Source organism: Anopheles merus, unplaced genomic scaffold, assembly GCF_017562075.2.
Source record: "Anopheles merus strain MAF unplaced genomic scaffold, AmerM5.1 LNR4000634, whole genome shotgun sequence".
NCBI lineage: Eukaryota > Metazoa > Arthropoda > Insecta > Diptera > Culicidae > Anopheles > Anopheles merus.
The window spans coordinates 522-26,953 of record NW_024428214.1 but is presented as its reverse complement, the minus strand read 5'-3'; the positions used below and the strand labels follow the sequence as shown (position 1 = coordinate 26,953).

Sequence of the window (26,432 nt, the reverse complement as noted above, 5' to 3'; positions counted from 1 at the left end):
AAATAGCTCGTTTCGCTGCACATTTCACCTCGTGTAGCCGCGCGGTAAAAGATTTAACACTACGGGCATAGCAACATTGGGATTGTTTTTTTTGCTATATTAGGTTTCTGAGCCCTTACAGTCATGGGATTGCATATAGTGTAAACAATTGTCTACGTGATTCCATTCAACATTCATTTACTACCCTTTATTCTGGAGCCTGATGTTTTAGTTTGTACTGAAGTTTGTATAGACAATAACGAATCAGAATGATTTCGAGCGTCTAAATTTGATCCAGTTGATTTTATCACTGTGACTGATTGGTCGGCGTGCTCTATCAAACGAAGTTTTTCTTTAACACTTTCAATATCAGCGGAAGACCTTGCAAAAATTCTTGCTTCTGCTAGGGCGGAAAACTCTTCAGCGTTCAACGATCTCAAACGACGATCTTGAATCAACCAATCACAAACCAGCACTTCCTCGACAGTCCATCGAATCAAAGGATTGGGTTCGAGTAAACTTCGCACCAGTGTTTTTACTTCCGACGACAATGCGTTTTTTACACGCGAACGGAACTTCCAAGCACGGGCCATTTGTTGTTCGTACACTTGCCGAGTTTTGCCCTTGAACGGTACGGATTTGTTAAGCAGCATGTACAATACAACTCCTAATGCCCATAGATCTGATGCTTTCGGATTGTAAGGCTTTCCTTTCAGTAACTCAGGCGCTGAATAGTCGAACGAGCCGCAAAACGTTGTACTTAATTGCGGTTGTCGGTTTTTTTCTGTAACATACCGAGCAAATCCAAAATCACTCAGTTTTACGTTCAAATTTGCTGACAATAGAATGTTTTCGCATTTCAGATCCCTGTGGGCAATGCCTGATTCGTGTAGATATTGAACTGCCAAGCAAGTTGTCGACACCAGATGCGTGTCTGGGTCTCTCTTAGTGGTCCGTGATCAATCACGAAAGATAACATGTCACCCATTTCGGCGTAGCGCATGAAGATGCAAATTTTGTTGCGACACTTGATAATCGCATTTATGCGGATGATGTATGGATGACGGATATGGAGCAGTATCGTTAATTCCCTTGGGAGAAATCGTTTTCGAAACTTTTCACTACATTTATTTGTATCAATCAGTTTACAAGCCAACGTTTCGAAACAATTGTTTGCTCGGTTGTGATATTCAATAAGATGTACCTAAAAGCATACAATTGTAAGTTATATTGAAGTACTTTGGTGTAACCGAGACACCGTACCTTAGAAAATGCCCCTTCACTTATTCGCTTTATCCATCGATATCCTAGCGCTTCTATGGACGCAGGTATTGGCTGTTCACCTTGAAATGGCATTTTTCATATAGATCTTCTATTTTTATTTAACGAATTTGGTTTGCACTAAACTAAGAATAAACCCTGCACTACATATTAATTTGGTTGCGCTATTGGCAGTTTTTGATATGTGTTAATTTCATTCTAATTGAAGCACAGCCTGAAATATACCTCGTATAAAACCATCAAAGTACGCGATTGAATTTTAATAAAATAATTATACAGTCCCAAAAACCCGCATCTTGAAAAAAAACACACAAAAATGCAAGGCAAGGCCTATTAAGAAAATTGTCATTTCAATTTTCATTTCAAAAACGTGCCAAGTAAGGTTTTTAAATTACTACAGGTAGGTCCGTTTAGTGTACTATGATAAATCTTGGTTTCCGTCCACATTTCCGAAAATATCCAACATCATACAAAGTTATTAGTAACAATAACGCCCATAGCAACAATAATCTCCATAGAAATCTCCATTCATCATGGCTACCAAAATCGGAGCTGGCACCAAGGTGCCTAGATAGACTACAGGTGAGTTCTTAGCTCCAATTTTGGTAGCCATGATTTTTTTTTATTTATTTATTTACATAACTTCTGTCTGAAATTAATTCTTAACAACAAACCTATTAACTAAACTTATTAATATTTTGCTCGGAGGATGGATCGGAAGGATGGTAAGGAGAGGTGATGGTCAAACAGGTGTGCGCAGGAATTAAACAATCTCACAGCACGTAATAAAGGATCATTTAAACCAACTGAAGTGCGTCGATTTGGAATAAATAAAGGAGCACGAGGGCGTAAGAAACGAGTTGGAACATAGAAATGCAGGGATGAAAGAATGATTTGTGAATCCACAGCATTAGATATGAGCGAAGCAACAAACATTATTTGGGAAATGTGACGGCGTTTTGCTAATGAGTCCAGACCCAACAGATGACATCTTTGCTCATAGTCCGGTAGGGTGTCTGACGTGTATCCGGGCATTTTGCTCACCATATACCGAGTAAATGATCTCTGCACTCTTTCTATGCGGTCAATCGATGTAAATGAGCTGGGGCACCAACAACAACACAGTATTCCAAAATCGGTCTTACTAACGAACAATATAACGCTTTTAAACACAGAGGGTCGGTTATGCGGATTGAAAAACGTTTTATCATACCGATTGTTTTACGAGCCTTTTTAACGGTAACATCAATGTGATCGAGGAATGATAACCTGCTATCGAAAGTTACACCAAGATCTTTTATCGAGAGTACACGATTTATTGCTATACCCTCGAAGTTATAAGCAAACGTAACGGGACAACGTGAACGACTGAAGGTCATGACATGACATTTTTCGGGGCATAGAACTAGCTGGTTCGATGAGCACCATGATGCAAATCGGTTGAGGGTGTTTTGGAGCGATGCGCAGTCATCAACAGACGATATAGATTTAAAAATCTTTAAGTCATCTGCATAACAAAGAAAACAATCGTGTGGAATGGCAGAGATAACATCATTTATAAATAAAACGAACAATAAAGGACTCAACACGCTACCTTGAGGCACTCCCGATTTGGATGAAAGGATTTGGAAAAGCAGGAGTTTAGTTTAACACGAAAAGAGCGATTGCTGAGAAACGAATCAAGCCAACGAATGTGTGAGTCAATGAAACCCATTTTGGATAGTTTCGCAAGAAGGATAGGGTGAGGAATACGGTCAAAGGCTGCTTTAAAGTCAGTATAAACGATATCAACCTGAGAACCGCTGTCTAAACTAGAAGTGATAACGGAAGTCAAGGAAATAAGGTTTGTCAGGTAGAACGTTTAGGAAAGAAACCGTGTTGCTGAGGTATAATGCAGTTTCTTGCAATAAAGAGGATATGTGAGTGAACTATAGATTCAAATATTTTGGAGCTTGCACAGAGGATGCTGATTCCACGATAATTGGTAGCATTTTCACGATTACCTTTCTTAGGGATAGGAGTAATATGAGCTAATTTCCATGTGTCCGGAAATGAACATGAGTTAATGGATATACGGTACAGTTTTAATAGGAGAGAACCAAGTACATTATTGCATTTCTTGTATACTGCTGCTGGAATGCCATCTGGACCGGGATTATATGACTGTTTAAGATTTTTTATTGCTTGTAAAACTGTGCTAAGGTGTAAGTTTAGATTACTGTCGTTGATTATATCGGTGGGCGTGTTATGAGTGCTATTGGAGATTGATGCTTTGATTTTGCTTGATTCGGCATACACACTTGATGATGGATGAAGATTTCTATGGAATCTGTCCAGTTACGCACAAAACTGTTCCCGAAACCTTTTTTACGTTAAAATATCAATCTCTTCCCGATATGTTAAAATCATTTTGACAGACGCATCACGACGTGCATCGAAAAAGATGTTTTTCTATTTGACCAAAGTGAGTTGATATATCAGGTGCAATTTGATAAGGACGTCACACGAAGAGTAAACTTTGGCGTAAACTGAATTTCATCCATACAACTATAATCTTTTGAAAGGAAGTTTACGCTCTCCCATACAAATCAAGCATAAACTTTTATAGTTTACGCCCTGTGTAACGTCCGTATGACGTCTTAAATCGAAAAGAGGAAGAAACAAAGTGTAGGGGAAAGCGGGGCAAAATGGGCATTGCATATGTCACAAAACACAATTATTCTTGCAGTATTGTATGCCTTCACCATTAATCTATAGATTAAAATTGCCACATAGAATGAAAATATCTTAAAAACAGGAAAAAAGTGGTAAATAAATGCTGACGTTTTACAAGAATCTATTTTGGGCAAAATAGGCATAGCCCTGGGGCAAAATGGGCATAACCCCGGGGCAAAATGGGTATAGGTAAACAAACTGTGATACGTCAAAACACTGGGGCAATATGAGCCACAACAACTGCGCCTTAGGTCTATGCTTTTGCGCACGTTTTGTGAAATGTATTCTCTTCCTATCTTTTGTTTTGCTGTTCAGGAAAGCCCTTAAAAATCTTCCAAATATATGTTATCAAAATCATAACGGCCGGGGGACACTGTCCGTACTCGCTAGTGTAATTTCTGGTGGAAGCTTTTTTAGGTCATTGAGGGAATGGTCATGCCGGATCTCAAAATTAAGTAGTTTTTCTATCGTTTTTTGTCATGAAAATGGATGCAATGCGTGCAAGACGTGTATATCTACGCCATCAAGCGTGTGTCACAGGTGTGAGGTGTATTGATGGGTGTGTTCTTGCATGCATTCTTGATCTACTCACTCGTGAAGGCGAGAATTTCGTTGCTAAGAATTTATCAATGGATCAATAAATTCAATAGTTGAACGATTTTTAGTTGAATGCTCGATAGTTGGCTAACAGTGCTATTTAAAAGCATGCGTTTGTATAGAAAAATCGCTTTTTGAAAAATTCACAAAATCCTCATGGTATACCGGATTTTTTTTTTTTTCTTTTCATGACCTGGAACCAATCAGCGCGTGGCCACGGAGGTGAAAAAATGTTGAAATTTTTTTCAACTTTGTCAAAATTGCTTATCAACTGCAAAAAAGAGCTTTTCTCGTGGCCGCACCAAAAACATACACAAGAATGACAAAAAGCTCCAACATCTGAATATCATCGATATTTTGTTTAAGAAGCATGAAATAGGTACATAAATCAATTAGAATCATGCATTTTAGCATTATTCTCATAGCAATGGGTCACAACTGCGCCAAATAGCTGTTTGTTTACGCATTTTCGCGAACGTCAAATTTTGTCACTTTTTGTCAACTTTTGTCAACTTTATTTCCTGGCTGCTCCAGGTTACAAAATTTTGACAAAAGCTCAAAAAAGTGACAAAAGCTCACGTTTAGAAAAATTTGTCTGCATTTTGTCACTCTCCTGGCCTTTCGCCTAATTATTTCACTTTTCATACAAATTGTATCAAAAAGTGCTTTACGCATAACGAGTGAGTCATTGGAACGGATTAGTGTTTAGTATTTATTGATCTTGTTTTTCTGACGTAGAGAAAGTCACAATGAGCCAGGCGCTTACAAGCTACGGGGCGTTACGTTTAGTTTAATTGGCGAACACGCAAACGCTCACGGAACGCAGATGGAGACATACTACACAGAAAACTTTTTTTTACTGAACTTCAGTAAAATTTTACTGAAATTTTTTTAACTGAAGTTTCAGTAATCCTTTCAGTAAAAAGAATGTTTACTGAATCATTCAGTAATGTCCGGTGCTCACCAAAATGACAGCTCGTTTACTGAAACCGCAGTAAAGCCATTCTTATATTACTGATTTTTCAGTAGTTGGTTGCGATAAAAAAATGACGAAATATTTCTTTTAAATTGAGTTTTTATTTATGCTTAGAGATTGCCAGTTCTTCAATTCATGTTCATACATGTTTTGTGTTATTTTATACACTTTTATACTGTATTTTGCCGCCGCCGAAGTGTAGCTGGTTCAGTAAGCGCTCACAGACACCACGAAATTTCAGCAAGTACAGTGGGTTGTAGCAAACATTTTACACACCAACACGGCTGCCAATTATTTTAAATTAATCCCGTAAGCCGAAATATCATCTGAAATTTTACCAGGGTGCCTGTAAGCGCCTACAAAATTAACTTTTTACTGAAAAAACTTTACTGAAGTAGGACGAGAAAATTTGCTGTGTAAATTCATACATATTGTAAACTTGACTGAAGGCGACTCCCATCATGTTCATCAGATCTGACTGACCGGAAGTACTAAGATACGCGTATTATTTGATTTTGCCTGAGAGTTCTAGACGGAGCAAAGACATTTACAGCACTGAGTAAGTTGGGAGAAATGCTTGTTGAGAGTGGCTCTAGACCTAACAGTAGACATCGACTGGCGTAAATGGGATGTACGTCACGATGTCTCCATTGGAGGAGCTTTACAGCATAACGCGTTGCTTTCCTTTGAATTGCCACAATGCGCTGAATCCAACATTAAATATTAAACTCGTTATGAGGATTTCCTTTATATTTCCGGATTATTTTTTTTATTCATCACATCCACCGTCTGTCAAACAACCCAACCGTCTAGTCGTCGAACGCGATCGCATCCCAACCAGTTGAATCATAATGTGCATTAATTAATAATATTGCATCCTCAATGCATAGCAGCGTACCCCTGGGGAAATCACGAATGCGATTTAATTATCAAAATAGACAAATATACCGAAACAAAATAACCTGAAAAAGTCCATTGATTGTTGAATAATTGATCATTTCTTTTGAACTAAAATAAGATCACCTTTTCCAATGATTTCTTGTCGTTTCCATTGTAGTCGTGTAGCATAGTAAGAGCAGTAAGAAGACCTTCATCTTTTTGACGTAATGACGTTTTCGGTCATGCATTACAGGGTTTACCTAGACCATCGGGCATCGTCAAAGCGTTATCGATCGCCGTAAATACTTTTTCGGGCGACGTAAACCCTCAATTGGGCACTGTCATTTCTATTCGGGCCTTGTGAAGTATGAATCGGGCAAAGTACATAATAAAAGTGTCCTATTCTTAAAGGTGTCAAATCGGTAGCTCCGGTGTGTTTGACCCATTAAGTGGTTTAAAAATACGTAGTTTTCATGTTGTTAAACTTTGGATGTATTTTTTAAAGTGTTAACCTAATTTAATCACCAAACATATAATATTATTTAAAAAATATAAAACCAAATTGCATTGTACGGGCTTGAATTAAAAAAAATTATATAAGGAATTTCAATCATTTTTATTTGTAATTTAACTTAAAAATTGTGAATTTACTTATAGATCAGTTAAACTACTCGCAAAAAAGTATTGTGTTACAACTAGAAAGCAAGAAAATATAGAGTAGGCCGCATTCATTCTGCACTATGCCCGATTCATACTTCACAAGGCCCGAATAGAAGTGACAGTGCCCAATTGAGGGTTTACGTCGCCCGAAAAAGTATTTACGGTGACCGATAACGCTTTGACGACGCCCGATTGGCTAGGTAAACCCTGTATGGTTCTATTATGACCCTTCCTGGCAGAAAGACAACAACATCAAATAAAAATCACACACATTGTTAAAATAAGTCTACTTACAAAGACACTACAAGTCTACAAACAACTGGAGACACCCTAAAGGTGGTTTAAAGTCCCTCGTTATGATTGACAAACAGTACTTCTCGGATATTATCGACATTAAAACGTATAGAGGCGCAAACGTTGACTGAGACCATTTCCTGGTCATGGTATAGCTGCGCCAGAAACGTGGTTAACAACCAACGGAATCAGCCCACCCCAAGGCTTAACCTGGACCGGTTGAAGTGTGCTGATGTAGCGGAGCGGTACGCGACAGCGCTCGGGGAAGCGCTACCGGCCGCCAGCAACATCGCAGCATTGCCCCTCGCAGACCACTGGCGAATGGAGGAACAAGCCATCAGCACTGCAACCGAACACAAGATCGGCCGCTTGACACGTAGAGAGAACAAAAATCGACGAAGAGTGTAGACGAGTACTATCCGAAAAGAAAGCAGCTCGCATCCACATGCTACAGTATGAAAGCCGTGGAGAACTACAGACGACTGAGGAAACAGCAAACCCTGCTCTACCAGGCCACGCAGCGACGTTTTTAATAGTCAGATGAACATCTGCTGGAGCAGCTTTCCCAGTCGAGGGACACCCGCTTTTTATACAGGAGATTGAAGGAGGCACGGAGTAGGTTTGATCCTAATACTGCAATCTGCTGGGATGCGGAAGGAAATCTCCTGACGGACGAGCAGGAGGTGATCGAAAGGTGGAAGTGCTACTACAAAGGACATCTGAATGGAGCAGAGGTAGGAGAGGCTTGCGCAAGTGGCAGAACAAGGCAACCACCACAGCAGCAGCACAGCAGTAACAACAGCGACAGCATTAGTGCAGACGATGAGGTGCCCCCGCCATCTCGGGATGAGATTACCAGCCGCATCATGCAGCTTAAGAGCAATAAGTTTGCTGACAATGACGGGCTGGTGGCCGAACTATTTAAGATGGGGCTTATCGTCGAAATGAATCATCTGATCGTGAAAGTCTGTGTGCAGGAGAAACTACCGGTGTTATCCATCCAGTCTACAAAAAGAGCGACAGGCTGGATTGATATAATTTCCGAGCCATCACAGTCCTAAATGCCGCCTACAAGATCCTGTCCCAGATGCTGTTCTACAGACTTGCGCCCCTTGCTACAAATTTTGTCGGCAGCTACCAAGCTGGGTTTGTTCGAGGCAAATCCACCACCGATCAAATTTTCACTCTACGGCAGATCCTCCAGAAGTGCCGAGAGTGCCAGATCCCAACGCACCACTTGTTCATCGACTTCAAGGCGGCCTACGACACCATAGACCGAAGAAGCTATGGAGCATCATGCAGCGGTACCACTTCCCTAGAAATTTGATCCGGCTGTTAGAGGCCACCATGAACGGGGTGCAGTGCAAGGTGAGAATACTTATACCGAACACTCGGAATCGTTCGAGTCTCACAGGGGTCTGAGGCAAGGTGACGGACTCTTCTGTCTGCTAGTCAACATCGCCCTGGAAGGTGTCATTCGAGACGCGGGGCAAGACATAGACATCCTTGGCACGATCCTCTACCGATTTCTCCAATTTCTTGGCTTCGCGGATGACATCGACATCATCGGCAGGATAACAACGAAGGTGTGTGAGGCGTAAACCCGACTAAAACGCGAAGCAGCAAGAATTGGATTGAAAATCAATGCGACGAGGACGAAGTACCTGCTTGTTGGTGACACAGTTCATCTGGGAAACAGTTTATTAGTTGACGGCGACAGTTTCGAGGTAGTAAAGGAGTTTTGCTATCTCGGGACGGTCGTTCCTTCGGACAACGACATCAGCAGCGAAATCCAAAAACGCATTGTTCAGGGGAATCGGGCATACTATGGGCTTCACCGACTGCTGAGATCCAGAAGACTTCAAGCCCGCACGAAATGTGAGATATATCGCACATTGATTCGCCCAGTGGTCCTCTATGGACACGAGTCCTGGATCATCCGAGGAGGATGCAAACGCTCTGGACGAGTTTGAGCGACGCATCCTCCGGACCATCTTTGGCGGTGTGTTCGAGCATAGAGCGTGGAGGAGAAGGATGAGCCACGAGCTTGCTGAGCTGTACGGCAAACCGAGCTTCCTAACGGTGGCGAAGGCTGGTACTATACGATGACTGGGGATGCTGGACTCAAGCTTCACCATGAAGGTGTGCGACAGCGATCCCCAGTTCGGCATAAGGCGCAGGGGAGCACAGCGAACTCGATGGCTGGACCGGGTAAAGCGAGACCTGACGAAGATCGGGTGTCTACATGGTTGGCAGGCTCCAGCCAGGGACCGAGCTTCCTGGAGAATGATTGTTGACCGGGCCATGTAGCATCGACGTGCTCTATCGTGTGCAGGCCAACAAGAGAGAGATGGTGATGGACAAGTAAAGATCAAAATCTAGACCAGCTCCGTTAAAGAGAATCAGCTTATCCCGATTGGAGCTTTGTGCAGCAGTGGTAGCAATAAATTTGTGGAATCATGTAAGCAAGTCAATGGGCATGCAAGAAATTGAAACATTTATGTGGAGTGATTCTAGAGTGGTTTTGCATTGGCTTAAATCTCCTTCGTATGCATGGGTTACTTTGTAGCAAATCGGGTATCGTTGATACAGGACATCGGAAAGTGCTGTTAAAATGAATGCACATTAGAGGTACGGAAAAACCTACCGATGTAGTTTCAAGAGAAGCTCTATCCCCGTTCAAGTTAAATAGTAAAAAACTGGATGTTAATCGTAAAAAAGGTTATATTTGGCAACTGTCTGCATCCACGTTGTACAAGTCAGTAACCCCCAAGCGCCACAGATTAAGCTTGGACTGGAAAATCTTATATCCATAGAAAAAAACGAAAGCTTTATAGCTTCATTGGTTGACTCAATAGATGGCATATTACAACTCTTCATTATATTGCTGTTCTTTTCTTGCAATGTGTTTCGACAAGTTTCATCTAATCATGACCTATAAGCCTTATAATTTTCTGAGCAAAAATGTATATGAATGGTCGTGATGTCAATATACAAGAGTATCGGCACCATCGAAAATTACTTAAATCTTACTAGCTCCAGTTTTAATAAACTATAGTGGAATTTAGTATTTAAACAATTGTATTGCCGTTCTAGTTCTAGCGATGCATAACTGCAATGCGAAACCATACGACAGTACATTTGTGCACTTGGGACTGCCATCGCATTTTCTCTCTTCGCTGTTCATTGCTCCTATCGCGCTGTCAATCGAAAGACATTTGACCCAGGCGCTAAATCCTAATGTCTTCCGGCTGATTAGACGGAACAACCCCAGAAGCTATTATCTTCCGATTTGTGGTTCCATGGCCCAAGTTGGTTGCCATCGTCACGAGAAGAATAAGGAAGGAAAGTAAAATGATATAAGTTCCACCTGAGGAAATGATGGATCGCACAAAGCAGAACATAGCAGCAGTCTCGCTTGATTCGGTGAATTGGGTAAAACATTTTTCTTGCTATTGGAAGGCACTAAGATTCAAGGCATACTGTTTGCAACGGAAAGGGTATAGGCGTAGGCAGAATCCCTGCAGAGAAGCATTTATTACCACCATAGATCTGGATAACGCAAAATTATCGTTCGTCAAAATGCTTCAAAACGTATACTTTCCGAACGACATGCGAGAATTGTCATCCGGCAAACCTGTACGTGCAACTTCTCGTTTGCATCCCTTTATCCATGCAGAAAGATTACTCCGTGTTGGTGGCCGTCTACAGCATACCCACCACGCTCGGCCCTCCTACCATCAGCGGTGTCTGCTTCTCGGACTTGAACCACTCTGCTCTCGACGTAAAAACGCCCAATGCCTTTTCATATTCCGGCTCCTTAATGGAGAGATCGATTCCCCGGCATTACTAGCCAGCATCAATTTGTTCGCTCCCTGTCGGATTCTTAGATCCAATTTCCATCTCCGTGTACCGCGTACCCGCAACAACCATAGCCAGGGACACCCTATTATACGTATGTCCCTCGAGTTCAATGAAGTGTTAGATTTGTTCGATTTTAGTATGTCTACTTCCACGTTCAAGGAGAAATTGCGTCTACGTCACATTTAATGTTTGCTTATAACTAGAGGTTTATTTATATGCTCCTCCTAATTTAATTATAAGGTTGCCGATTAGACACGATAGTCCGTCGGTTTATATATGAAATAAATAAATAAATAAATACTGGGAACGAGTACTCTGGCAAATAACCTTTGCTATTACCAGGAAGTAGTCATTTTGCCAAACTAATAGCGGTAGAATATCACCGCCGATTGCTTCACGCAGGTTCTCGCGCCACGTTGGCTGAAATGCGAAAGGAATATTGGGTAATCGACGGCCGACGAATTACTAATTCGGGTTGCAAGAACTGCGTAACGTGCTTTAGAACAGATCCAAAAACAATATCCCAACGTATGGGGCAACTTCCTGAATCTCGTGCTACGCCTGCGCGCCCCTTTTCGGTGGTAGGAGTTGATCATTGCGGGCCATTCTATCTCAAACCAGCTCATCGTAAGGCTGCTGCAACAAAGGCATATGCAGCTGTATTTGTCTGCTTTGCATTCAAAGCAGTGCATTTGGAGTTTGTGGAGGATCTGTCGTTCCGTCGTTTCGTGTCGCATAGAGGTTTTCCTGCTAAGGTTTACTTAGACAATGGGCTGAACTTTCGAGGAGCCAACAGTGAGCCAATGGAGTTGCATCGTCTTCTCAAAGATCCGCATCATAAGGAAGCCGTACTGGCAGAATGTGTTATGAACAAAGGTAGAATGGCACTTAATACCTCCGCCTTCGCTTAATTTCGGGGGTCTATGGGAGGCAGCAGTCATGTCGGCTAAACGTACCTTGCGAAAGCTTTTTCGCCTGCAACGTCTATCGTTTGGGGAGATGGTGACAGTGCTGGTGCAAATCGAGGCACAAATGAACTGTCGCCCTTTAACTCCCTTATCTGAGGATCCTACTGAAGAAGATGCCCTAACACCGGGGCACTTTCTCATCGGGACGGTTTTGATGGCGCTGCCTGATAACAACGTTTTGAATGTCCATTGAAAGAGTCGCATGCCCAATTTCAACTGCTTCAACAGATAGTGCAGCGGCACTGAAAGAGATGGATGACCGAGTATTTGTGTGAGCTACACAACAAAAATCAACGGATTCTTGTTCCTCAGCGTGTGGCTGTCGGCCATTTATCTCGAAGGAGGATAACGTTGCTCCCTGCGAGTGGCCGCTAGCCATAATCTACGAAGATCATCCTGGTTCAGATGGAATCGTTCGCGTGGTAATTCTTCGTACATAACAGGGTTTTTTGGATCGTCTAGTGTCGCGCATATGTTTGTTGCCGTTTGGAAAGGAAGAGGAGTACTAGTAGATATAGATTTAGGAAATTTTGGTGGCCGTAATGTTTGCTATGAGACGTTTGGTTTTGTGAATTAGGTGATGACAGACGTTTATGACGTTACGATGGCAGGCCTTTTGACAGACGTGGTTGTTGGCTCACGGACGCGGACAGAGTAAGGTCAACGAAGAATTAAGAAACATAACGTAGGATCCGAATAAAAGAATTTCATAACAAACAACGTCCGTAATTTGAAATATGAGCTCGAAACTGTCCGGAATATCAATCAAAATATCGTTGCAGATTCAAGATGTTTTCAAATGTTTGGAGTAAAATTTTTGTAATCATATTTTTCTATCCTCAAAATTAGAAGGTGTGCTTCAGTAAAGTGAGTTAAACAAAGGTATGATCGATTAAATTTGAATCAGTTAGAAAATATTACATGCCAAACATGTTTCAAGTATCCATAATCCGAAGCAATTCAGTATTTTGAATTGTTTTAAGATTTTAAGTTTTCAACACAAACTGAACACCCTCAATATCTACACCAATATCTAATTCACACTATAAACACCATTTAAAAGGGGATTATTATCTTTATTGTTTCGTACATGTATTTATCAAACAGGACAAAACATTTCCACAAAAAATTTATCCAATAATTAATTTTATTAACATTTCATGTCATTTTTGCATGAGCCTTCATATCATCAAAGCCGATTTGCTACTTGGTTGAATGGTTGAATTTGCTAGGCGCTTATAAATCGTTTTTCACGTTACTGATCAATTTTTTAACTGATTTAGGTGGTTCATGTTTATGCTTTCTTACCTTTCCTAAGGACGAACACTTATTTATTTTATGTTTCTTGATGTTTATGTTCCTGCACCTTGGCTTAAATGACTCATACAGGTCTGGTCTTACGCAGGTCTTTAACAGGAGTCTTTTGTACGAGGTTAAGGTCTCGAGGGGAATCGAATCATAACTCCAGCTTTCACAGGTTCTAGTTCGACTATTTTATGCTGTTTACCTATTTTGTTTACTATCGTTCTAAAGTGACTTGGCATTTCGTTTCCATGTGCAACGGGATTTTAGAATCATTCTGTATCTCACCGGTACCATTCAACTAATTGTTTGAATTTGTTCATAATTTGCAAATGTTTCTTAATAATTCTATAGACAGGTTTCGTCAGTTGTTAGTAATGTCATTGATTCTATTATTAATATATTTTATCGTTTTATCGAACGTTTTGTTGCAGCAAAGAACGTTCTAAGATTTACGTTAATTAACATTAACATGCCAATTTCCTAATAGTCGAATATAACCATGTTTCTATTTTATTTTCAATGAATGGTATTTTTCTATGTATTCAAAGATTAGTTATACTCCTGCTTTGCTATGTGTTGAAAAAAAAACTATGATATAAAAACGATAGTATAATATGCTTCGTACCAAAAGAAGCTTCTGTATGAATACCAACAGCGTCTACCGTCACATGGTACGTTATTCTTTATTTTCTAGATAAACGATTATGATTGTGATTTGCTTTGTAAAAGGATATGAATTCAAAAATGGTAACAACGTTATCATTTGGTTGTTTGCTTTGCTACAATGCTATTGGGATACTTGGATATATTGAACAGAATATTGCAAAAAAAAATTTTATGTTTAGCAAAATAAACATGCAATGGAAATTTCAACGATCGCAACGTTCTTGACTTTCAGAATATAGTGTTTGCTGTTAGGTTTACTCAGCGATATGGAAAGATTTGTAGCAATAAATAGTATAAAAATTGAAATTGGTCATGTTGTAACGGCTGAACCATTACCATTGGTATAACGCATTAGTAGACAATACAGACCCTTGAAGATATGTCCTAAATGTATGCAATGTGTCGATTGCAAGAGCTGATTATTGTCTTTGGCTTTCATTAGCGTGTAATATATTTTATTTCAATTGTATTCTGGTCGTGTTTTGATAAACCACTGCTTGGAATATTTTCGTAAAATGTTACATGCCACAATTGTTATCGCTCCAAATGGTATGCTGTTATATAAATTTAATATTATAGTGTAAACCAGAAACCTCTTCATTTTACCCTGTGTTATAATATGTATCATGCAGAATTGAAGCGTTCAAGAAACGACCGTTACTAACTTTGCGGCTTCGATGTTTTATTGTTTACTCTACATTTCCAAAATATTTTTGTCGATCTATTTCACGACTGTCCACAATAAATTTGGTCCATAATGGTTTCAATTACTGGCATACAGCACAGTGGTACCAGTCTAGTAAGTGAAAATAACGTTCTCTAAATTCGTCATACTACAAATGCCGTTGATTATACATAGTGACAATGCCGCTTTGTGTGTTTCTGCAACTTGCTACTTGAAATGTTATTCATTTGCGATTATCACTAGTCATTGAATCAATTTGATAACATTTTATCAAACATTTAACCATAGCTCCAATGTAGAGGGTCGTTTTATTTAAACTTGTTTATGTTGCATACTGATAGAATCTCACTGACTTATGTATTATTGCGACATACATTAGCTGTTGCAAAACTATGTTTTCATTCAAGCATATGCATATTCCGGATATTCCGTTGACTTATTCATACGTAATAATCACAAGTACTATTATTTTTTAATTGTGCCAGCGAAAGAGCTGTCGTACTAATGGATTGATTAAGTGATAATGGATGACCACCTGCTGGGCCATTCATAACAGAAGACGCGCTTGATGAAAGAGAAGTCAAAGAAGACGAAGGAAGCTGACCAGTAGATGAGGAAAGGCTACCACCACTAGCCGATTTATTTGTCATAGGTTGAGTTCGGTTATTATTGCCAGCATTTGCAAGAGTTTCAGTGATATTACTCTTGTACGTATTGGTCATGCTATTTGCAGAACCAGAGGTTACGTTTGTCGTTTGCTGCTTTAGAATATTCGTCACCGAGTTGGAAGAAATTTTAAGTACCGGATTCGTGGTCAAAGTTGTCAAGACAGAGCTTTTTTTTGCCACTTTTGCAAGAATGGAGCAATTGCTAAACGAAGCCGAGTTTTTCACCTGTATTGTTTTACTTATGCTCAATGGCACCGTGCATGCGGAGTTAAACGATGCCGATCGCTGCACAGGAATATTACATGCAATGTTTTCTATAGGAGCATCTGTCACTTGCTTGTGGGATGCATCCGACAACAGTGTAACTGTATCTAATTTCCTTCCGATTATTGTTACCGTAGATGATTTTTGTTTTTTTGTAGAATTGTTTGATACCAGTGACGATGTTGAAGAATAATTGGATTGGTTGACCGAACTTATCGGATAAACATCCTTAACTGGAGAAAAGGATGCAATGACATTGTCGGTTAATTTTGTGCATACCGAATTATTGTCGTTATCTGCCGTCACCGAACGATTGTAATTCATTATTAAATTGCTGAGTACAGGAGAAGAGGCGGTCGACGAGATGGAACAGGAAAATATCCTCTGCTAGGAGGTTGAAGCAGTAGAACTGCGTATTGATAGTGGAGAATCGCTACCACCTCCTTCTCCTCTATATTCGATACCGTTATTATTGACTATCGGCGTTGTTACTAACTGTGCGCTACTCGACGGCTGACGTTGAACTGAAGCAAGCTCCAACCCGACTCCGGAAGTAGTTGTGCTGGAGATGCTGCTGGTTGTGCTGTCTGGATAAGCAATTGGTGCCGTTGAGGGATCCTTCGTCATCTGTTAACATGGTTTAAATGAATTTGATTAAAACAATACGACAATAACTATGTTTAGCGACATTGAAAATGAAGTATACATACAAATGATTTAAAAGTAACAAAATAATAAAGAAAAAACAAGCAAATGTGTTACATTTATAAAGGAAATAACAACATACAAGGTTAAAACTTTTGATATTTGCACGTTAGCGGTGAATCAATGATACAGATCGAAGGTACAATAGACATACACATACAATTAATGTAATAAATTATAAATAACGTTAGTAGAGATACGAAAACTTACGGCGATGCTAGTGACAATATTAGTATTAGGAGAAGAAGCATTTGACGTAAAGGCAGAAAGAGCAGAAATTGGAGTATTGCTGCCTTGATTTGTGCTAGTTCGATCATAAGCTGAAGAAGATGCAGGCGATAAATGTTCCTGACCTGAACCACCCATTGGGCAGACATAATCACTCCATTCATCTCCTCCCAGATTGCCACCTTTGTTGCTTTTTTTCCGTTTTAAGGAAAATTGAGACTTTTTAGGCGTCTAAAAATAAACAGAAATCGGTTAGAATGATTTGATTGATCTCCACACTTACAAACACTAATTACCTTAATTTTTGCCGTAATTGTCAGTGGTTGGAATCCAAGGGTATTTTCAGCCTCTCGTTTCACTTGTATGATATCCCGACCCAGAAGTTCCTTAAAATGGGTAGCCAAATGTCGACGTAACAATGTTTTGCTTGAAGGTATGTTCAGTAAATCAGCAAAAAGTTCGGCTGTAAATTTAACTTCGAATATCATGAGAGCTCCATGTACTCCAGATCCACGCAAATTAGGGGCATATTCTGCCAAATCGACGGCTCGTAACCATTCATGGACTCTTTGCGAAGTCCATAACCTTACATCGTCTTTTGCATTAAATCCAAGTTGCAATGGCCGACGAATATGACAATCGGGATTCCATTTTTCATTACGCATAAGTTGTATACCGCGACGAATGCTAGCCACGTGCAAACAAGAGGATATTTGCAAATGGCCCAAATCGTCCATCGTCAATTTGTGTAGCATTCGTCCATCCATTCGGGCCGCCATGAAGGGTTCTTTGTATTGGGGCAAACCAACATCGTCTAACCATCGCTGAACCTAAAATTCGAAATATAAATTTACGTAAATCTATTTGTTGGATACTATTCCAATATTCGTTCTTATTTACCCATGTTGAATCCAGCTTTCCAGCGTTCTCAAACAACCCGTCGTCTCCCACCGTCCCCGAAATATCGGCAATAGCTAACACTATCTTTTTTCGATGCAATGGATTTCGCAAACTTAACTCTTTTTCAATATCTACTGGCGAGGCTTTCATCAATTCGCTTCCAGGCATCGTGCTCGATTTGATCCACTTTCGTAAATCTTCCTCATACATATTTAAACCCAGATGCTCGAACCAATGGCAGATTGTATCTACATCCCATTCGCGGAACGGTTTATCAGGTTTTCGATATGGAGTCGATCCACTGCAACCCAGACGAGCCCCAGCGGTTGCACGAACTCCTCCACGTTTAAATTCACCTTCCGGAGTTGTAATATCGTCCAAGGTTCCACTGTTACTTCTTTTGATCTTACCAAAAATGTTCTTTAATTTGTGGCTCATAGACGGCGATGGCGAAGGTTGAGGGGTGAAGCTGCGAGTGGGCTGCACACCACTTTCACCGTGTTCTAAGATCCCATTATCGCGATTTTCTGCATCAGCTATGAGAAAATACCGATGATAAACTTAATTAGAACAACATCGTAATAAAAACACTGTAAAAACCATCGGCAATGTTATTGGAGTAATATGGTTAATGAATTGTTACTAAAATAGAAAATGCAAACAAGGAAGGATTTATGCGGTATGTCTGAGAAATACAGACATGGATTGGACAACAAAGATCGAATAATTTTGTAAAAGTAATACTTTTTAGTACCTAGTAATCAGACGAGACAACGAATCAAATTCTAAAGATAAATTAAAGTGGCAGCAACACATATGAAATACAAGATACAACGAATTCGCAATGAAAAATAATGTGATGGAAAAAAAAACAAATAAAAACACGTGTGTAGAAACAAAAAGGCACACAGGGTTAGATTGAATCGTGTTAAAATGTTTTAGTTATCATTTTGACGTTGAGTTATTGAACTATGATTTTTCTTTAACACAAACAATGTAAGCAACTTTGTTTCTTAATGTTTTGACACCAACAAAGGCTTACATAGATACAAAAATCAATAGTTAACAATATAACAGAAAGCACAAAAAAGCCAAAACAGAAACTAAAATGAGGTAAAAATTTGAAACCTAAATTTGGTACTGAAAATCCACGTAGTCTATCGATTTTGTTGGGTATTTGTCCTGTATTGTTCTTTGAATCAAACGGGGCAATTTCACACGTTTTCTCTAAGTTTAGAAGAGCATCGAAATCGGATGTTAATTCCATCTCACAGTTTTTCACGGTTTCTGTCGCCATATTTTCATTCGTGTTTTGAACGCATGATGCTCCTACTTCGTCATCTAATAATGCTGCCGATGGAGGTTCAGTATTCGCTCGTTCGTGGCAACGGTTCTCATTTTCTAAACAAATCATTTCATCTTTTATTCGAGATGCATCATTGTGGTCATTGGATGCAGCATCGAACATTAACTCTTGTGCTGATACCGATTTCATATGTCTCAGATTAGATTCTGTTCGTTGCAATGCTGTGGCTAGCAGAAGAGCATTCATTGAGCTGGACGTTGTAAGCTTAGGTAGTTGTAATCGTTTGTTGATCGAACGAACATTACCTAAAGAAGAATTTTTAATACATTTATCATCAACATTATCAAGACCACCGTAATTTATGATTTCTATCGGTAGTGGTAGAGATTTTCGATCTGATTGTTTTTCATCTATATTCTTCGCACCCAAAAGATGTACGTGTGATGATTCTTCCACTGTTTTTGATCTTATGTGAAAATAATCTTCTAATAAAGGGATGCAATTACCAAAAGCTACGTTTCGTTTAGGGTTGGCGTTACTATCTGTTGCTGTTGAAGAGCCGCTGGAGGTGCTAACCGTTGATAATGTAGTAGCAAAGGCTTGTCTTGGAAGACTACTGTAGTGCACATCGATACGTTGTCGATAAGATGCCGGTGGGGTCTGCATGTTAAACAAGAAATACAGAAAAAAATCAAACAAGAATGATCCAGTTTTTCGGTTAAAAAAATAACGCTTATTTACCTTCGGAGTAATAGGACTAATTGCCGCTTGTTGTAAACTCCCATGGCTGCCATGATGTATTGGAGACGAGATCATTGAAGCTCCTGGAGTAGAGGCGGACATGCCTACCATTCTAGTATTCGTAATAATCTGGGGTCTTCTGAGCAAACTAGACGTAATGCTGTTGTTATTAAGCACATTTGTTATCGCTGATCCACTCCCTGATCCATTTGCAAGACTTCCATTGAATAATCCACTAGATGCCACGCTATTAGTTACAAAAGTTGTACGAAGTTCCAAATTTTCTCTTTCTAGGGCAGCTTGTTGAAGTTTGAGCTCACTCATCGCTGACATGAGCTCTAATTTTTGTGTTTCAAGCGAAGATCTCGAAAGCATTTCCTTCATTTTTTGCAAATATGAAAAGAATACAGAACATTTAAAATATTACGATTTTGCTATGACGATTTTACTTATAATTGCTATGAATTGATCTTTCAACCAAAATCAGAAACATTTCAGATTCGACTATTAAAGAGGTACTAGTTTCATAGATTATATTAGGTTAGTAAATAACAGGAGGGAAATGTTAGTGTAGTATTTGAGAAGATATAAAAATTATAACCCAATGATATTGCTTTCATATTAGTACGGTTGAATTAAAACAGAAGATAACCATAAATTTGACGTTGTTCACAGTACATAACAATTGATTTAGTGTTTATACCATTATAATGATACAACTAATCGAAAAAAACTAAAGAAGAAATTCGATTTTGACATAGTAGTAGATCACAGAGAAACTCAAATAAACGAAATTTTGTTCTCGTCTATATGACACGTATGATAAACAATTGAAAAATGATTGGTACAGTAACAATCAAGCTAGTCTAATATATTGTTTAGTAATATTGGTGGCTATTTATATTTTCTATGTCATACATATATAAGTAAGGAACTATATAACTATAGCCACAATATGTAATATCTTTAGGCAACTTTAGGCAACTATAATTGAATTATAATTTAAAATGTTATGCAGATATACATTCAATACTATGCTGCATGGAAAATACATAAATTTTGATTGAAGACAATTACAAGAACTGGACCAAAATCTGCAGTCTAATATCGATTTCTAATATAAAATTGTATTGTTGATGATAAACATAACTTTATTTTGCGTTGAGTTTCGTAAAAAAAATCTGTTCAAATACAATCAGGAATTGAGTAAATACCTTTACAGATAATTTGTGAAAATATGATAGTATCCACCATGCGAATGTGCAATAAAAAAACATGCAGGCTATATTAATTTTTGCCTGAACAATAAATAGAAATAAATAAATTTTTCATAATTGTATTCAAGAATTAAGTTAAAATGAATAAATTAAATAGCAAAATCAACATTTGGTAGCATATCGTATTTAAGAAATCTACCGTCCTTACTAAAGCCCTTATGATATATTCCATATACAATGAATAAAAGCTTGATGTCTATTTCAAAGACAACTCTTTATTACCAACAACGATTAACCTGATATTAATTAAGTAGATAGAAAACGTTATTTTAAAACCATTACTAAAAACGTTAGCACAGTAAAAATAATCACATGTTCACTAGCGTTATGCATTACACCTCATGATGCAACTGAACCCATTAAGCAGTTTTTAAAATTGAAAATATGTAGAGCACAAATTAAACCACAAACAACACACCAATCAGATGCAATCATCAACCCCAAAATCGTAAGTATTACATTTTACAGCGTAAGTATTACGTTTTTACATACGTAAGTATAGTTGTACTACAGCCCGAATTCACTTTGCCTTATGCATTACGAAAGCATCCGCGTGTATCAAATTTGGCCTTACAATGCCTTACACTATTAATTATGCCAATGATGGATTAGTACCTTACACTATTAAACTTTTAAGAAATATTAACTTTATACTTTTAGCAATATTGATCTAGTTTGATCCCGTGTTACATAACATGATTGAACAATACTCATGTACAGACCAGACAAACGATAAGTAGAGGATTTTTAGACAATCATGATCAGTTATGGTAGCTGAGTGACGGTTAACGAAGCATAGCATTCTATAGGCTTTGCTAATAATTATAAATAGTTATAATGAACACGAAAATCTAGTTTACTGCCCAACATGAATCCCAAGTCGTGATATACATGCGGGCGTTGGATTGTAGCACCTAATCGCTTCTAGTGAAATAGCACAGGCGTTTTTGAACGATTAAAGGAGACCACGGTACATTTTTCAACTGAGATCGTCGGGCAGTTTATACAACACCCAATATTATCATCTATCAGTTCTTGAAGTTCAATGCAGTCATAAAGTACTTGCACAACATTAACTAATCTCTGCATACATTAAACAGTTATGGGCCGATAAGACAGATGTCACAGATGTTACATTGATATAAAGCAAATAACAGCGGGTCTAATTTACTACCTTGTGTTTTAATAAATATTAGTTTCCTTATAAAACCATCACCACATAACCTCTACCTTCTACCTCTAGTTTCAGTCAAGGCACGCAGTGGAAAATTCACGTTTTCAGTAAAAAAAAGGACAAATAAGTTTTTTATGAAACAAAAATGTAAACCACTACTTTTGTCAAATTTGCTCTTTTGTGAAATGTAATTCGATGATTTTCGAGTTACGCTGATGCTTTCGGGACGCATACGGAACTCCGTAACTTAGGAGCGGACTTTACATGGTATGTTCAATTTGAAAATTGATTGTGCATTTAGACATTTGGTGACATTTTGATGGCTTAAGGTAAGTGTGAAAGTTACCTAAATTAGCTAAGCAAACTTATACTACGTTGTTATTTTATGTATGTGTGGTTGTGGTTCGACGAAATGCTATTTTTTTCACCAACTCACACAAGACTAGAAAATATCCACCGCGAGATTTATTTTTTAAGTATGGATTTCTCTTTGCCTATCGTAGCATGTCATAATATCGCAGCGATATTTAGCGATATATCTAAACGCACGTTTAAATGTATTTTGTTCAGCGAAAGTCTAATACAAAACTAGAAATCCGCCAAGCTCGGGATCCGCTGTACATGAATGTTGTAATACATGCTAAACTGTTGACTGTTGTTGAGAGAGAGATAAAAGAAATGTTCGGAGCGGTCAGGCGCCAGGTCAAAGATCGAAGATCGGGAAACGAGACAGCGCGCGCTGATTCCTAACCAAATATAGGCATGCAAGGAGAAGCAGAAAATCCACCAAAGGGATAAGTCGAAGATTTGTAAAAAAGTGTGAATATTTTAAATTAGTCGAGAAATATACTTTTTAAATCCACGCTCAACAAAAGACTTGGTAACGCTTCCACATAAACAAAATGTGAAAATGGTAAAATCCAAATTGCAAATATATTATAGAGTTGTATCAAACCACTTAAACCAGTTAATTAAAAACGAAACTTTGTAAACCAGCATTTTACCACAAATTATCTTCAAACCCGCTACTAGTACGTGTTTAGTGATTATCTTATAAGCCAAAACTCCAAAGCATCTTTTCAGGTAATTTTGCATGGGAAGAATTCATAAAACACTTAAACAAACAAACAAATAAAGATCCATGAACAAATATCATCATAAAATGCATTTTGGCAACCCAACTGACAAACATTATACAACAGTTACGATTTTTACTGAGATGGTAATATATAAACTTCAATATTCAGATAACCAATTTCGAAACATTTTTGTTGTGCCTTTTAGAAATGGCCTAAAATATAAATAATTTAAACCGTTATCTAAAACAGATACACGTAACTAATTAAAAAGTACATGTTGTACGGTACAAGTAAGTTTTTTATGCAAACATAAAATAAAAATGGTATAAAAACTTATATATTCGGTAATAGCATATGAATTAAGAAAACAAGACAAATATAAAAAAATAGTGAGACGAAAATGAAAATAACAACACGAAACGATAAGAAATAACAAGCAAATCCCCGTTTCATTCTAAAACCAAAACAAACTGCCTCCTGGCAAAATCCTCCACAGCGGTGAAAAGCGAGCGTTACGCTAAATCTCGCAAAACAAATGTACACATGAACTTAAAAGAAAAATATCAACAAACATACATTCTGATTCTGAACAAGCAAATGATAATATCTATATAAGGAAAAAGCAAGCAATATGCCCAAAATGTTGTGAAAAGGAGATATTCGTATTTAAGAATAATAATAAAACAGCCCAAATAACAATCCAAAAGATAAGAAAAAACCAAAATAATATCTAAAAACTTTTTATGAATCGTATTTATGATAGCCGCTTATTACTTAAAAAAATCGTTAATTATGAAAATCTAAACGATTGTTCAAATGAGCAAATAATACCAGTCACCTACTTGTAGTAAACTGACAAATTTTGCAAATATAAGTGCAATTTCAATCAATGTGTTGATATCAAAGTGTTTACTAACGTTGATTCAAAATATATAAATAAAATAGAAAATGATAGAGACAGACAAAGTAAGAAAAAGGATACTATGCTCAAAAAACAGAAAAAAGTAAAAAATCGCAGTACTTTTGTTTGTCAATCTGGATGCCAACTGTTTTTGCAAATACGCTTACTCGCTGCAGGAGATCTTCTGCGCTGGATAGCAGCTGATTTTTCTCTTTTAACATGTTTTCCAATTCACTTATTTTTGTAGATTGTGTCTGCATATGCTCTGTAAGTGTTTTAACTTGCAAAGCTAGTGATTCTTTGTCCTTTTGTAAACGTCGTAGCCGTTCATCAGTGTCATGGCGCTGTAGAAGAAAAGAAATCAATGCAATTATAAATTATGTATAGTTAATTTCATTATTATTTACTCTTTTCGAAAATGTCGCTTGACGTATAAAGTTATACTGTGTTTTTAGCTGTACTGTTGCATGGTTCAACGAAATACGGTTAGTACAAAATGCTATGTATTTTTATTTTTTATCTTTCAATTGACTAGAATCAAACCTGAACATCGTTGATCCATTGCGTGCGATGATCCAATGGGCAACAAACCGGCAGAGGTGGATGATGATAATAGTTTCGATTACAGCAGCCACTAGAGCAAGATAAATCCTGCATACTACTTAGCCCACTTCTGTTTCCATATTGGTACAATTCTTGCTGCCGGCGATGATAGTCGATTAATCTCAACTCTTCTTTGCTTTGGTGGCGACAATGCGGATTAATCCAGTAGTATTGTGGATCCCAAGGAGACAATGGCGGCGGTGGTGGTGGTTCCCACATACTAGGACTTGTACATGCATTTTGAGGATGAGGTGGATAGCCATGACGTTGATGTGGATTTCCACTATCACCAATGTTGTAATTGTGAAAGCTTCCCGAGTCTTGCAGATGATCTTTTTCAAAAAGTAACGATGAAAGCAAGTTTGAGCGATTAAGATACATATACAACGCTTTCACGGCCAACGCACAAGCACAAGGAAGCTCACCTTTAGAATTTAAACTGAGATTGCTGGACATAGAATCGTGTTTATGAAATTCGGACGAAGATGAATTTTCTTTTAGTGAATGTGTACTGTGGCTTTTTCCATCTCGCTCGTGACGACTTGAGCGTAAGTTCCGCCGTCGATCTAGGCTACCAGTTTCCCGTGAAGGTCTGGGTGGCTTGCCACAAGGAACTGCTTCCCGGATAAATTGTGTTAGCTGTGGATTGACATTGATCAGTTTTTTGTATTGACATTTCTCGACTACGTTGTTGGTCACGTGGAACCGATCGAGTTGCTGTTGTTTGTGAAACGGATCGTCGGTCAGATTCAACGGAAGCCTTTGGCGCTTCATGATGGTTGTGAGCGTATACCCAAGTAAAGTCATCATCACAGCAAGTCGAGTCTTCTAAGATTGCATCACATAATACATGAAAAGATCAATCAAAAGTATGTCGAATTCACAATGAATACGTACTCTTATCGTAACATGATTACATATTCGTTAGTTAAACCATTTAAATACTTTTCGAATCGATGTAACTCCGGTTATTGCGTAAAATAAGTTAAAGAGACCTGATTTTATTCGCACATTACATTAATTTACTTTAAAAGCTATCATTATACTAAGCATCGTAATGCGCTAATTGGCATTCACTTCTTCTTCTTTGGCACAACAACCGCTGTCGGTCAAGGCCTGCCTATACCCACTAGTGAAGTGAGTCTGGCTTTCAGTGACTTATTGTTACCATAGCAGAATTGTCAGTCCTACGTATGGGGGCTCGGTCTATTCGGGACTTGAACCCATGACGGGCATGTTGTTACGTCGTACGAGTTGACGACTGTACCACCAGACCGGTCCCTTGGCATTCACTAACCTTCATTAAACACTTTGTTTTACTTTTTGAGAGATAGATAATAAAAAAATAAAACAAACAAAACTGTCTCTGAGCGACGAGTCTTTTATCTGAGACGAAATCTGTGTTCATAGCTCATACATATTTTAATTCAAACCACAGACGAACTCTAGATTAAAATAAAGTAATTTTTTTTCTGTTTAATATCAAGGCGAGGAGTGCTCTCTGTGTTAAGTTAGTAACATTTGAACGAAAACAACATTCGTTTTAATGATATTAAAAAGATATTCCATCCATTTTTTTTCTTTTTTTCTTAATGACCACAACAACCGTTGTTGTCGGTCAAGGCCTGCCTGCAACCACTATTGAAGTGAACTTGGATTTCAGTGACTTATTGTTACCATAGCAGGATAGTTAGGTAACGGTCAGAACTTCGCCGCA

The 26,432-nt window shown here is 38.4% G+C and overlaps 2 protein-coding genes across 5 annotated transcripts; both read right to left on the bottom strand.

Moving 5' to 3' along the window:
- Nucleotides 1–808: 808 nt before the first annotated feature.
- Nucleotides 809–1,478, bottom strand: LOC121602802 (testis-specific serine/threonine-protein kinase 3-like). The gene is made up of 2 exons (XM_041931570.1): nucleotides 1,243–1,478; nucleotides 809–1,183 (listed from the first exon to the last, which is right to left on the bottom strand). The coding sequence occupies exons 1-2, from the start codon at nucleotides 1,333–1,335 to the stop codon at nucleotides 839–841; spliced, it is 438 nt and encodes a 145-aa protein (XP_041787504.1). The 5' UTR covers nucleotides 1,336–1,478; the 3' UTR covers nucleotides 809–838.
- Nucleotides 1,479–13,342: 11,864 nt separating this feature from the next.
- On the bottom strand, nucleotides 13,343–25,332 carry LOC121602801 (liprin-beta-1-like). 4 transcript variants are annotated; one of them, XM_041931567.1, is made up of 10 exons: nucleotides 25,141–25,332; nucleotides 24,656–25,047; nucleotides 24,280–24,456; nucleotides 19,682–20,059; nucleotides 19,447–19,600; nucleotides 18,763–19,245; nucleotides 17,635–18,170; nucleotides 17,031–17,564; nucleotides 16,717–16,965; nucleotides 13,343–16,428 (listed from the first exon to the last, which is right to left on the bottom strand). In XM_041931567.1, exons 1-10 carry the CDS (start codon nucleotides 25,169–25,171, stop codon nucleotides 16,189–16,191), a joined length of 3,174 nt encoding a protein of 1,057 aa, XP_041787501.1. In that variant the 5' UTR covers nucleotides 25,172–25,332; the 3' UTR covers nucleotides 13,343–16,188. The 4 variants fall into 4 exon arrangements, with proteins under 4 accessions (XP_041787501.1, XP_041787500.1, XP_041787503.1 ...); XM_041931566.1 differs by having other exon boundaries at nucleotides 18,763–19,600; XM_041931569.1 differs by lacking the exon at nucleotides 18,763–19,245.
- Nucleotides 25,333–26,432: the final 1,100 nt, after the last annotated feature.

Excerpts from the sequence above, each read along its gene's own strand:
- LOC121602801 (XM_041931566.1), bottom strand. The coding sequence starts at position 25,171 with ATGTCCAGCAATCTCAGTTTAAATTCTAAAG. Across the intron at positions 17,565-17,634 it reads GAAAGCTGGATTCAACATGG|GTTCAGCGATGGTTAGACGA; the intron begins GTAAATAAGAAC and ends TTCGAATTTTAG. Across the intron at positions 16,966-17,030 it reads CAATTACGGCAAAAATTAAG|ACGCCTAAAAAGTCTCAATT; the intron begins GTAATTAGTGTT and ends GTTTATTTTTAG.
- LOC121602802 (XM_041931570.1), bottom strand. The coding sequence starts at position 1,335 with ATGCCATTTCAAGGTGAACAGCCAATACCTGCGTCCATAGAAGCGCTA. Across the intron at positions 1,184-1,242 it reads GTGAAGGGGCATTTTCTAAG|GTACATCTTATTGAATATCA; the intron begins GTACGGTGTCTC and ends GTATGCTTTTAG.